At 54.6% G+C, this 12,380-nt stretch overlaps 1 protein-coding gene across 1 annotated transcript; it reads right to left on the bottom strand.

Annotated features, from left to right (window-relative positions):
- Window positions 1–297: 297 nt before the first annotated feature.
- PTSG_11594 (uncharacterized protein) lies at window positions 298–12,336 on the bottom strand. The gene is made up of 40 exons (XM_004998989.1): window positions 11,746–12,336; window positions 11,464–11,583; window positions 11,182–11,259; window positions 10,929–10,991; window positions 10,627–10,710; window positions 10,422–10,505; window positions 10,194–10,274; window positions 9,854–9,940; window positions 9,543–9,653; window positions 9,186–9,263; window positions 8,944–9,072; window positions 8,651–8,701; window positions 8,457–8,528; window positions 8,240–8,303; window positions 7,932–8,022; window positions 7,707–7,802; window positions 7,389–7,480; window positions 6,986–7,148; window positions 6,594–6,687; window positions 6,443–6,481; window positions 6,175–6,217; window positions 5,834–5,961; window positions 5,501–5,665; window positions 5,244–5,318; window positions 4,950–5,025; window positions 4,651–4,760; window positions 4,357–4,423; window positions 4,073–4,170; window positions 3,858–3,920; window positions 3,546–3,707; window positions 3,300–3,427; window positions 2,961–3,097; window positions 2,636–2,725; window positions 2,416–2,467; window positions 2,032–2,108; window positions 1,739–1,838; window positions 1,325–1,577; window positions 1,027–1,160; window positions 707–809; window positions 298–535 (listed from the first exon to the last, which is right to left on the bottom strand). The coding sequence occupies exons 1-40, from the start codon at window positions 12,049–12,051 to the stop codon at window positions 431–433; spliced, it is 4,149 nt and encodes a 1,382-aa protein (XP_004999046.1). The 5' UTR covers window positions 12,052–12,336; the 3' UTR covers window positions 298–430.
- Between the last annotated feature and the right edge of the window lie 44 nt (window positions 12,337–12,380).

Raw genomic sequence — 12,380 nt, forward strand, 5'->3', positions numbered from 1 at the left:
CTCCCCCAAACACACATGTGAACTTTTACACACACACACACACACACACACACACACACACACACACACACACACACACACTACAGCTCGCATGCGAGAGACTCAGGGACCGTTTATGGATGGAAAACCAGGACACCAGGCAACACCGACAGCATCAACTCAGATCATGGTGGAGACGGGTGACAGGTGTCACACGCGGCATGAACGAGTGAGAGAACAGAACAAAAGAAGAACAAGAAGAAGACGACCACGTAACGGAGAGATTGCGCGCGCGCGCGCGTGTGTGTGTTGTTGTTGTTGTTGTTGTTGTTGTTGTTGTTGCTGCTGTTGTTGTTGTTGTTTTTCGTGTGTTGTTTTATCCCCGTGTGTGTGTATGTGTGTGTGTGTGTGTGTGTGCGTGTGTGTCGAAGACAGCACGTCGCTCAGGCGCCTACATCGAATGTGTGTCAGCCCTAACCATGCCTTGGGCGTATGATGGAAGGTTCACCCCTGTGTAGCGATCTGGATGCAAGCGGGGGAGGTAGTTCACGTGGATCTGAAATAAACATCACCAATCGTACACGAGGGCATGTGGTGTCGTGACGTGAGTAGAAGTGCATACCACACAACACAGAGCATGCAGGAAATTAGACGGACACACACACACACACACACACACACACACACACACACACACACACACACACACACACACACACACACTCACCAGGAATCCGACGAATTTGTCGAAGGAGGTCATGGTGACGGGGATTTCTGGGTCTGTGTGCGAAATCTCGCTGACTTTCTTCAGTGCACTCTCCAGATTTGCACTGGGTACGTTTCAAATGCGTGCATGTGGAGGAGAATGTAAGGGAGGACAGGGTGGTGATCACGACGGGCTGTTGCGCCGGAACATCATCGAAAAAAAGAGGGAGGCACGCTACATACAAGTGGCGTGCTCACAAACATGTACATTCAACCCAGCAAGCCTACACATACACATACACACACATACATCACACCCACACAGAGTGTCAAGGTGCTTACCAGGAGAGGGTGGCCGGCTGCGAGCGGGTGGGAAGGTCGTCAAGGACGAAATGCAAGAGCGGAAACAAGGAGAAGCTCTTGTCCCCCTGCTCAACAGCGCGCTTGTAGACGTCTTCACTCCAGGTGCGATACGGCTGCACGTCCACAACACACAACCACCCCGACAGCACAGCCGCGTGAGCCAAACGAAAGTGCCGTCTTCCAACAGCAGCATGGCAATGCATAGCGGTGGCGTGTCATGCCACTTACACAGCGTGGCCGAAATGGCAGAGCGTTCGTTCACAACTGCACGCCGCACCTTTTCGACGACATCAAAGCCATTGCTTCGCAACGCAAAGCCGAGTGTCCTGTAGGTGGGAATGGTGTCTGGTGTCCAGAAGTTGAAGCAGGCTCCCATTGGCTCCGTGTTCCAGCCCACCTCAACAATGGTGCGAGACACAAAGTCAACGCAGTGCATGTTGATGCGGCTGTGGATCGCCGGGTGCGAGCCAACCTCAACACACGCTTTCAAGAAGCGAACAAGGTAGTCGTCCAGATTCATCACACCGGTCCTGCTCGTGCGTGTGTGCATGTGTAATGTTGTGTGTGTATGCGCGTGTAATTGTGAGAAACACCAGTCACAACAACAACCACAACAACAGCAGCAGCAGCAGCAAGCAACAGCAGCACAACAACAACAGCAGCAAGCAACAGCAGGTGCTGAGCAACGTACGAGGAGTTGCCGAAAATGTATCCTGGGCGGAAGACGGTGACAGGAATGTTCCTCGCACGTGCTTTCTCGCACAGCTTCTCCGCAACCCATTTGGATTGCGCTGTCATGCCACCACACGCAGTGAGAATCAAAATCAGCGCATGTGTGTGTGCGTGTGAGCGTGTATGGGTGTGTGAGCGAGTGCAAGCCGAAAATAAGACTTTGCTGCATCGAGCATGGATGATATATACACCCACACCTCCCCGAAATACACTCTTCTTGGAAGCACCGCACACATTCGAGTGAGCACGTACCGTAGCCCGTGGTCAGTTCATCGCCAGCGATAAGCGGCGCGTCCTCGCTTACAACGCGCATTTGCATGTACGTGGGCCTGCCGCACGTTTGCACACGAGCATGCAGGCAGATAAACAGCAGGGGGATGCAAGGGAATGGAATGAGTTAGATAGGCATAGCAAAGGCGAAAATGAAAAAGAAGGAAGAAAGGTTGGCAAGGGCAAGAAAGGAGAAGGGGAGAAAGGGGAGAAAAGGGAGAAAAGGGAGGAAAAGGGAAGGGAAGAAAGGAGAAGGGGAAGAAAGGGGAAGGGATGGACAGAGAGGGCTGGGTGTCCGTGAATGTAGGCGGTGCACGCAAGGAATGCGTAAAGAGCGAAAGGAAGACGCCGCGTGCTTTGACTTACGAGTCATACACCGACGTCGACGACACAAAGATGACCTTGATCAGCTCTTCGCCTGTGCGCCCGTCATCATGCAAAGACCAGACATGGTAGGGATCAACAACGACTCATGATGTCAAGCCTAACAACACAACAAAGCCAAAAGGCAAGAACTCACAGACAGACAGACAGACAGACAGACAGACAGACAGACAGACAGACAGACAGACAGACACACACACACCGATGCAGGCGAGGCGAAGAATCTCCGATGTGCCCTGTACGTTGGCGGCCTTGAGCTTGGAGTATGGGTACACCCAGTGGACCATCGCGCCTGCGCATCAAACACAACAAGCAAGCAACCGGCAAGTACCATGAGCTGAAGAGATTCATGGAGACGCAGCAAACAGCAAAAACAGCCAAACAATCGCCCAGCATCGAACGTTGATCACACACACATGCATACATAACACGGTGGCAGTAAGTACGAACAGCGAGGGTGCGAGGTGCATGCCGATCGCTTTCTTTTGATCACGTACACAAACAAACATACACACACGCGCGCATACCGTTGTGGAAGATGCAGGTAATCTCCGACGCGAGCTTCTCAAAGGCCTCTGGGGTCAAGCCAAAGTTTTCCTGTCCCAAGTCGCCCACCAGCACAATGATGCGGCTCAGCAGCGACACATCATAGAGCGCGTACGCCCTACACGCAACAGAACATGACACGCACGGCAACAGCAGCACGGCGGGTGCGTGAGAATAAAGAACTGGTGAGGATAAAAGAAATTGATGAAGTAAACAGCTTTATCTCACAGCGGCCGAAATGCTCGTGTGTGCGTGTGAGTGTGTGTGTGCGCGCGCTGGTGTATGCGCTTGTGTGTATGTGTGCGTGTGTCATGACGTACTTGAGGCTGGCAACGATGCGGTGCAGGCCGTGCTCCTCGTTCTGTGCGCGAACGAGACAGATGACGCGTCCGCCTTTGGGCTCCGTCGCTGCAAGCAGATCATGCAGCAGGTGCGCTCCGAGGAACCCCTGTGGCATCACCGCAACACATGGATGACACTGTGAGCAAGGGCTGCTGCTGTGTTGTGACAAGGTGAAACTGCACAACCCGCGTGCACATGTGCATGTGTGTGTGTGTGTGACGTACCGTTGCGCCAGTGAGCAAGACGTTCTTGCCGATGACATTCTGGCGAACGCTTTTCCCGGATCCGTTGATGCGTGGATCCAACGCCGTCTCTGCCTCCAGATCAAGCGTCTCGTGATGGTCGCGCGAATGCGGCGACATGGTGCTTTCGTTCGTGTTCAATTCCTGCAATGCACAACAACGGCACAAAAACAACCCCAGTTAGGTGGAAACGGCTACTGACGAGTGGGTGTGTGCGCGCAAGTGGGACATCAGCGCTCACAGGTGAAATGCAGTTGCGCGCGGGGACTAAGAGCACATGTGTGTATGTATTACCGTAACAACGGTGGCGAGCGATCTGATTGTCGGGTACTTGTACAAGACATTGATTGGCAACTCCTGTGCATGTAGTGATGAACAACGTCAACAAGAACCAGGGCAGATGATGAGATGCACATCCAATACATCCGTGTTTGGAGTGATGAGTGACCAAGGGAGCCAGAGCAGCAACGACACGAAGGTGATTGGTGTACGCACGCGCACATGCACACCTGAAACAGGGCCGTTCGCAGCTTGAATGTGACGATGGTGGCGAGGATAGAGTGCCCGCCAATGTCAAAGAAGTTGTCATCAAGGCCAATTGGGCCATCTGTGGTGTGTTGTGGTGTTGATGATGAAATGGTGCGGGGCGTAAGAATGGCAGAACACTGGCATGTCAGCATGGTTGCCAGACGTCAGCACAAGCACCATGAGCAACACAAACAGGACGTGGGGCACTTCCATGTCAGTCACACGGCCTTGTTGTGTGTGCGTGTGTGTGTGTGTGCGTGCCCACCGAGGTGCATGGCGAACACGTCCTTGATCTTCTGCTCCGTCTCCGTCAGTTCGCGGTCAAGTGCAGCCTGTGGAATGAACAAATGAATGGGCACGCGGTGGTGTACGCAGTGCAATTGCGTCAGCGAAAGCGTTTGAGCGGGAGTGTTGGCATCCAAAGCAGGACGACAGATCATCGCTGTGTGTGCATTCAAAACAAGAGACCGCAAGGTTCAAAGCGACATGTGTACGTGTGCAGGTGTTGATACAAGCGCTGCCGCCCCGCAAGTGGCAAACCCGCATGCGGCGCACGGACCTCCTTATTGGTTCTGTTGAGAAGGATGATGGCCGAGTCTGGGAAAGGCAGACGCGACTTGTCGACTTTGCCGTTTGGCGTCAGCGGCATCATCTTCAGCGGATAAAACACTGCAATTCAGGGGAGGGGAAAGCACACAGACACGCACACGCACACGCACACACAGACACACAGACACACACACACGCACACACACACAGACACACACACGCACACACACAAGAGTTAGCTGCGAATCATGGCTGAGGCATGCTAGCAAAGGAAGAGGAAGAAAAAAATTATAAAATGTGGCGACCAACCAGAGGGCACGGCGTAGCCTGGCACGTGCTTCTTCATGTGCTCGCGGATCGAGGTAATGTCATACTCTCCGCTCTCCTGACAGAGACAAACGGGAACAGCAGGAATGATACGGCAGAAAAGTTGGCCGTGTGAGTGTGTGCAGACATGAGTGCGCCAAACCATGGTAAGGGACAAAGCCAAGGGGTGGTTGTTCAGTGGAGCGCAACAAGGGATGTGCCCAAGCGAGCACATAATGTGTATGTTAGAACTCCCAGTGTGCAAGTCAAGAGTACGCAGTGTGCGAGTCAGCGCACGTGTGGGACGAAGAACGCGACAATCTGCTTCTCCTCGTTCCGATCACGCATAACAAGCGTCTTGTTCTCGCGGACCTGTTACCCAGAGCAGCGTGGACACGGAAGCAAGTCCACAACGCAAAGCCACACTGCCGTGAGGTCCAGTACACGATACATGTGCGCAGGCGCATCGACAAAGCAGCAACAACACCACCACCACCACCACCGCGCACACCATGGACACCACCACCAACAGGGCAAAGCGGCAAGCGGCTCACGTGCGGGTGGCGGCTGAGGTGGCTGTCAATCTCTCCCAGCTCAATCCTGAAACCGCGAATCTTGATCTGGTCGTCGGCGCGGCCAATGCACTCCACAGACATGTCGCCATGGAAGCGCCCGAGATCCCCCGTGCGGTACAGCCGGTCCCGCGTGTTGTTCGTAAACTGCCCACCCAAACATGCACACACGCACGCACGTGTGCGAGAATTGAGTGAGGGAACACATTGCATGAGAGAGCGCTCGTGGAGGATAGGTGCTGTGGGTACAAATGTACTGTGGATGTGTGCGTCCAAGGCATGACAGCGCGGCGACACAAACAGTGCCTGTCGAACCGGGTTTACGATGAACTTCTTGTTTGTTTCCTCTGGGAGGCCAAGGTAGCCTGCGCTGAGGTGGGGCGAGCGCACATACAGCTCCCCGAGCTGGCCAACAGCGCACACGCGCATGTTCTCATCCAGCACTGTATACACATCAACAGCAAGTGGCGCGCAGTGAGCATCCGGCAATGTGTGGCTACACAGAGTGTGCGTGCCTGCCTGCGTGCGTGGTGTGTGTGTGCGTGTGTGTGTGCGTGCGCGTGTGTGTGTGCTCTGTGTGTGTGTGTGTGTGTGTGTGTGATCAGCACGGCTGGGAGGAACCGGCATCAGAAGTGTCAAGTGGGGCAACAACGCACCCAACAGCTCAACGTCTTTCATGCCGACACCAGCCGAAACAATCTGTGCATTGGCAAGAAGGAGCATGAGCAAAACCGAGTGGAGGTGGGGCACGGGAGCAAAGCCAGATGGCATGTATGAGCGAACAGTGTTGGTAGTTCTCGAAGGTACACGAAAGCGGCGAGGAAGCATTCGTCGCTTCATACATGGCTCAGAGGCAGGGTCACGAGAGCAAAGGCCAAAGCAAAGGCGGCAAAGTCAGGGATTGTTTCCCAAGTCAATACTTACGTCCTTCTCGCGCTGGATATCAGCAAATTCTCGCAGGCACTGCGGATCGTACAAAGTGCGAAACATGAGGAGCGGCATGCACAATAGCACACGTACACATGCATGCACACCAAGCGGTAGGCACCAAGCAACGGGGAGCACATGACCGTACCTTGTACGAGACAGCACGCTGCGTCTCTGTTGTGCCGTACATGTTGACAATCCAACACTCTGGCGCAAGTTGCTTCAGCCGCAGCGCATCTCGCCTTGCAAAAGGTTGCGGGGGGGGGTGGGCGGGGCGGCAACACGCAGGGTGAATATGCAGTGAGCAGAGCAGGGGTGTGTGTCCCGCAGCAAGGCGTGCGAGAAGAGGAGGGAGGAGGAGGAGGAGGAGGAGGAGGAGGGAGGGGGGGGAGGAGGAGGAGGAGGAGGGGGAGGAGGAGGAGGAGAAACAACAAAACAACATCAACAACATCAACAACAACAACAACAACTACTACTTAAACAACAACAACAACAACAACAACAACAACAACAACAACAACAACAACAACAGCCACGCACTTGGTGAGGATGTCGCCGACAAAGAAGACGCGTCGCAAGTCCTGCATGCGGACAAAAGCATTTGCCATCAGCAGCTGCCCCATGGCCGGCGTCAGGTGCATCACGGTCACTGCGCTCTTCACTGCCCACTCCGCAAGCGCGCCGGGATTGCCAATGTCGTCCGCTGTCGCCAGTAATTCGCGTGTGTGCGTGTGCGTGTGAGTGTGGGGGATGTAGATGGGTGAGAATGTGTGAAAGTGTGCAGATAAGAGCAGATCCAGCACATGTGAGCTTAGCAGTGCCTATGTGCCTGGACAACATCCGCACTTCCATTCAAACAGACACACACGCGCGCGCACACACACACACACACACTCTCTCTCTTTCTGTGCCTGTCTCTCTCGCATTTCGCTCGTTCTGAGACCGTGTGGGATGTGGATGGAAGCGCCAAAGAAGATTGGGGTGAAGACATCGCGCTGGATTGGGTCGTGCGCAATCCCAGACAGCATCGTAAACCTGCAGAGCATGGCCGCGGGCAATTGCAGTAGCGGCAGCAGATGTAGGGGTTGAAGGAGTGGCAACAGCAGAAGCAGCATCAACCGCGGTGAGTGTGGATACAAACGGAAACTGCGCAATGAGACGGCAGCAGTGACAACGACGGCGTTGGCGGCAATGGGCTGATCAGTGCAGGACCACCACAAGAACTGGGTGGGGCGGGGTGTCGACAAAGGCAGCAGCATACCTGTCATCGGCAGACAGCTTAAACTCCTGGCCCATCCACGGGTAGAAGTGTGTCAGTGACACGTGGCGCCCACGCACGCCTTTGGGCTTTCCAGTGCTAGTGGTGGACGAACACACACACACATCACATATACACAAGGGATGTGAGATGCGGGTACACTCAAGTCCAACAACAGCTGTACATGTTCACAAGTATGCATGTGTGTGTGTGTGTGTGCGGTTTTACCTGCCGGACGTGAATGAGAGCGTGGCAATGTCATCGGGCTGAACTTCCACTCCCGGGGACTCATCAGACACATCCGCGAGGCCTCCAAGCTCTGCCCAATTTGAAATGGGGTGGTAAAGTGAGTCACGAACGTGGAAGATGGGAATGTCCTGCGTGTGTACAGTGACTCACGAGCTTGACATGCACGAAACAAGCGCGAAGAGAAAGTCACCCGAGTCCAAACACACACACAAACACAAACACACACACAAACAAATACACACTTACAAGCACACACTTACAAGCACACACAGGTATGTACGACCCACCGCTAGGAGGAAGGAGAGTGTGCTGCAGCTGAATGTCCAACTTCTCTTCAATGTACTTCTGCACCTGTCGTGAGCGTACACCAGGCGTGAAGGCAGTGAGCGGCTTCACAATCATGGTAACGTGCAGTCACAGCCATGCGACATGTGTGTGTGTGTGCCTGTGTGTGTGCCTGTGTCTTGTTGCGTGTGGTGTGTGCGGGTGCAAGGGCGTGCATACCTCTGGGCCGAGCTGGCCGGCGGCGCTGATGATGACAATGGCGCGCGGCCGGGCCACGTCGAGATACGTCATCTGCATGCGGTGGGCGCCACCTCCCCATACCGTCAGCACATGCGCAACGACAGCTACAAAACATAACGATGCAGGGGGACATGCAGGTGTGCATGGGCAGGTGCGCTGGTGGCCAGACAAACCTGGCGAGTGGCCGGGTACGACGGGTCGACGATGGTCAGGGTCGCGCCGCTCTGCAATGGCACAGGGGCGACATAAGCACACACACACACACACACACACACACACACACACACACACACACACACACACACGTGAGGTGTTGTGACTGCGGTTGAGCACATGGGCGATGATAATTGCAAGCATGCTTGCTTGAATAACAACAGCCGTACGTGTGCACGTGTGAAGCGTGTTTGCATATGCATGTGGATGTGTGTGCATGTTGCATATGACTGGGCATGGTGATAGGGCGCACCTTGAGAACACCCATCATGCCAACGACGAGGGTTGGGCAGCGGTGTGCAAAGAGCGCGACAACATCGCCTTTGCCAATGTTCTTCGAGATGAGCAGGTTTGCAAGGCGGTTGCTCACACTGTCGATGGCCTGCCGTGTCCACATCATCGCATGCAGTGATGTGAGAGGGGAGCGGGGAGAGGAACACACAGCCAACGCAACATCCACGGTGAGTCATCAAGGTCAAAGACCCATGACGACACCTTGTACGTGTGTGTCTCGCCGTTGTAGAAGATCAGGGGCTTGTCAGGCGTAACGGCAGCGTGCTTCTCCAGGTATGACTACAGCCAAGAAAACCGCACAGCAGGTGCAGTGCGACGGGGACACAAACAAGGCACGAGTGTTAACAATTTGAAGATGAAGTCAACACGAAATGTGTGTGTGTGTGTGTGTGTGTGTGTGTGTGTGTGTGTGTGTGTGTGTGTGTGTGTGTGTGTGTGTGTGTGTGTGTGTGTGTGTGTGGACAATCACAACGAACGACAACGGGTAGTCGTGCATGCATGCACACAAAGATACAAAGACAGATGTGTGTCGATATGTGTGACTGAAGGTGACCGTACAAAAGCTGAGCCATGCCACGTATCGTCGAGTGGCAGTTTTGGGTTCGGCTGCTGCTTAGCCGTGTCCGACTTGCTCTCGACGTCACCGTCCACCAGCGAAAAATCAACAAGCTGTAACGCAAGCGGCACGTTCACGAGAACACACACACACACACACACACACACACACACACATGGCGCAGGTGTGTAAGCAAAAGGAGAATATGCAGCCCGCCATCACACGTGCATATATGCATGTACGTCAGCATTCATATTCAAACACATGTACACACAAAACAGCCGATGCGTGGGAAACGATGAGCGTGACATACCTTGGTGTCTCTCTGCAGGGTCAAAGCGTACCACGTGTGCATCACCTGCTCGAGCAGAGACTCACTCGACTGGCTGAGATACGCATCCTGCGCAGTCAAACACGCACACACACGCACACACACGTGCGTGTGTGTGCACCAGGAGCGTAATGGTAAGGCGGGCGGTGAGGGGAAGAAGTCAACGGCCACCGACAAGCAGTGGCATCTGGCAAATGCAAACAACCAAACCAAACCAAACCAAACCAAACCAAACCAAACCAAACCAAACCAAACCAAACCAAAACAAACCAAATCAAAACAAAACAAATACAAACACAAAACAAGGAAACAAGCAACACACCGCTGGGAAGCTGATGCCGAGCTTCTTTGGGATGAGACGCTGGGACTGGACGTCGAGGGGCAGCCGCCGGCTCATGAGCCACTGAGCAGCAACCACAGCCAAGGCAGTTGGGGGGGCGTGGACATGTGAGGAACGCGGGTGGCGGAGTTTGCAAGGACGCAGGTGTGCGCTGGGAGTGTCATCAAGGTGGAGAAGAGGGTTGGCACGCGTGTCTCAAGGGCAGCTCACATCAGAGATTGCGATGAAGGCGAGAGACGGTTGCAGCAAGTTGAAGCGGTCCACGCCTTCCCGAAAGCGCGGGACAATGCACAACTGTTCACGTGTTGCATCCATGTATGCTGTCAACGTGAGTGCACATCTTGGGCCTGAGTGTGTGTGCATGTGTGTGTGTGTGTGCATATGTGTGTGAAAGTACAGGGAGTGCCACGAGGACCTTGCAGAGGTTGCGGAAGTGGCGTCCGGCGTCCTTGCCCTTTGAGTCGAAGTAGGCCACCAGATCCTGTATGGGAACCTCCATCTGTCACGTGCGGGAGAACGCGCACGCATGCACACCCGCGTATGGGAGGCGTTGGTTTGTGAGCTGCAACAGTGCAGATGGGTTGCGGTCGACAACATCAACACAAACAGCCATTGGGCGGGAAGCCTTCCTGTCGACACACACACACACACACACACACACACACACACACACACACACACACACACACACACACACACACACACTGAGCGCCACACCTCTGCCGACTTGGCCATGGCGCGTGCGACAGCGTCCATTGCTTCCTGGACCGTCATGTCCGGCTAGTTGGGAAGAGCAGTGAGTTCGCACCAGGCATGAGTGTGTGCGTGTGTGAGAAGCGCGCAAGTGCGGTTGAGCATGTGCGAGGCGATCCATCGACAGGGCTTGTAGTGACAGGCAGTACTGGCAAACACTGCGACGGATGTCCTTGTCGACATGCCATGGTAAACACGCAAGGCATGAGTGCCGCACCTTGAACTGAATCAGGACCGGCAAGAAGTCGGGCGGCGTCGTCATGTGCATGACCACAAAGCAATCCTCGCGGGTTTGCTGGGGGCGGTGCGTGTTTGTTTGTGTGTGTGCGTGTGTGTGTGCATGTGTGTGTGAAGGTGGTGTGAAGTGGGAAAGCATGAAGAAATGGGTGTGAGACTGTGTAAGGAGGGAGAGGACGGGGACAGCAGACAGACGCTGGGATACAAGCAAAAAGACAGTACCAGCAGGCAAATGGATAACACAGGGTCATTCGAGCCTCACCTTGTGGATGAAGACGGCAAACGCCGTGAGAAGGAGAAGGTCGTGGTCCTGCAAATGCTCCGCAAACATCTGGATGTACCTGCGCGAGATCTGCTTGTCGTAGACGGTGAACATTGTTTCCTGGCGAGACCGGTCACCGTTCAAACATGCATCGACAAGAGGCGTGAGTGTGCAGCAGAGATGGCATATGGCGCAAGCATGAGTGGCGCAACCGTGCGCGGTGTATCATCAGCAGAGGTGGCGCACAGTACTGTCGAGAGCGCTTTGCGCGCGCATTTTCACCTCGGAGACGGTGTGCGGGAACTCCGTGTAGACTTGTGGGGCGGTCGCTGGTCGAAGGTGTGTCTCCCACCACTCCAAGCGCGCCTGCCATGAGGGCTCATGCTTGCGTTCATCCTGCGGAGGCTGCTCTTCCTCCGCTTGCTGCCCTTGCTGTTGCCCTCGCTGTTGCTGCTGTGCCTGCTGCCCTTGCTGTGCTTGCTGCTGCTGTTGCTGTCCTTGCTGTCTTTGCTGCCCTTGCTGCCCCTGCTGCCCCTGCTGTTGTTGTTGCTGCGCCTGCTGCGCTCGTTGTCGATTGGCGTCCGCCATGACGATGTTCTGTCGATGGATGCGATGTCACACTGCTGCTCACGAATCCACTGGCCAGCCGCAAGCATTGATGGGAATCTCCTTGATGCGCACTTGAGATAAATGATACTGCGCAAGTACACACGCACACGCACGTGTGTGCACCAGTGAACCTGATCTGATGTTGTCCTTGAGCAAGATGCACCACTGAAAACACACATGCACCCACAACAGACGTCCTCCCTCCTGCTTTTTGTGTGCCGTGTCTTGTTTGTCTTGTTGCTGTAACTGTTTGCTGGTTGTGCGCGTTTGCGCACTTTGTGTGCCGCGTGTTTCAAGTTGACAAGAAA

The sequence above is a fragment of the Salpingoeca rosetta genome (genome assembly GCF_000188695.1).
Source record: "Salpingoeca rosetta unplaced genomic scaffold supercont1.1, whole genome shotgun sequence".
Classification (NCBI taxonomy): Eukaryota; class Choanoflagellata; order Craspedida; family Salpingoecidae; genus Salpingoeca; species Salpingoeca rosetta.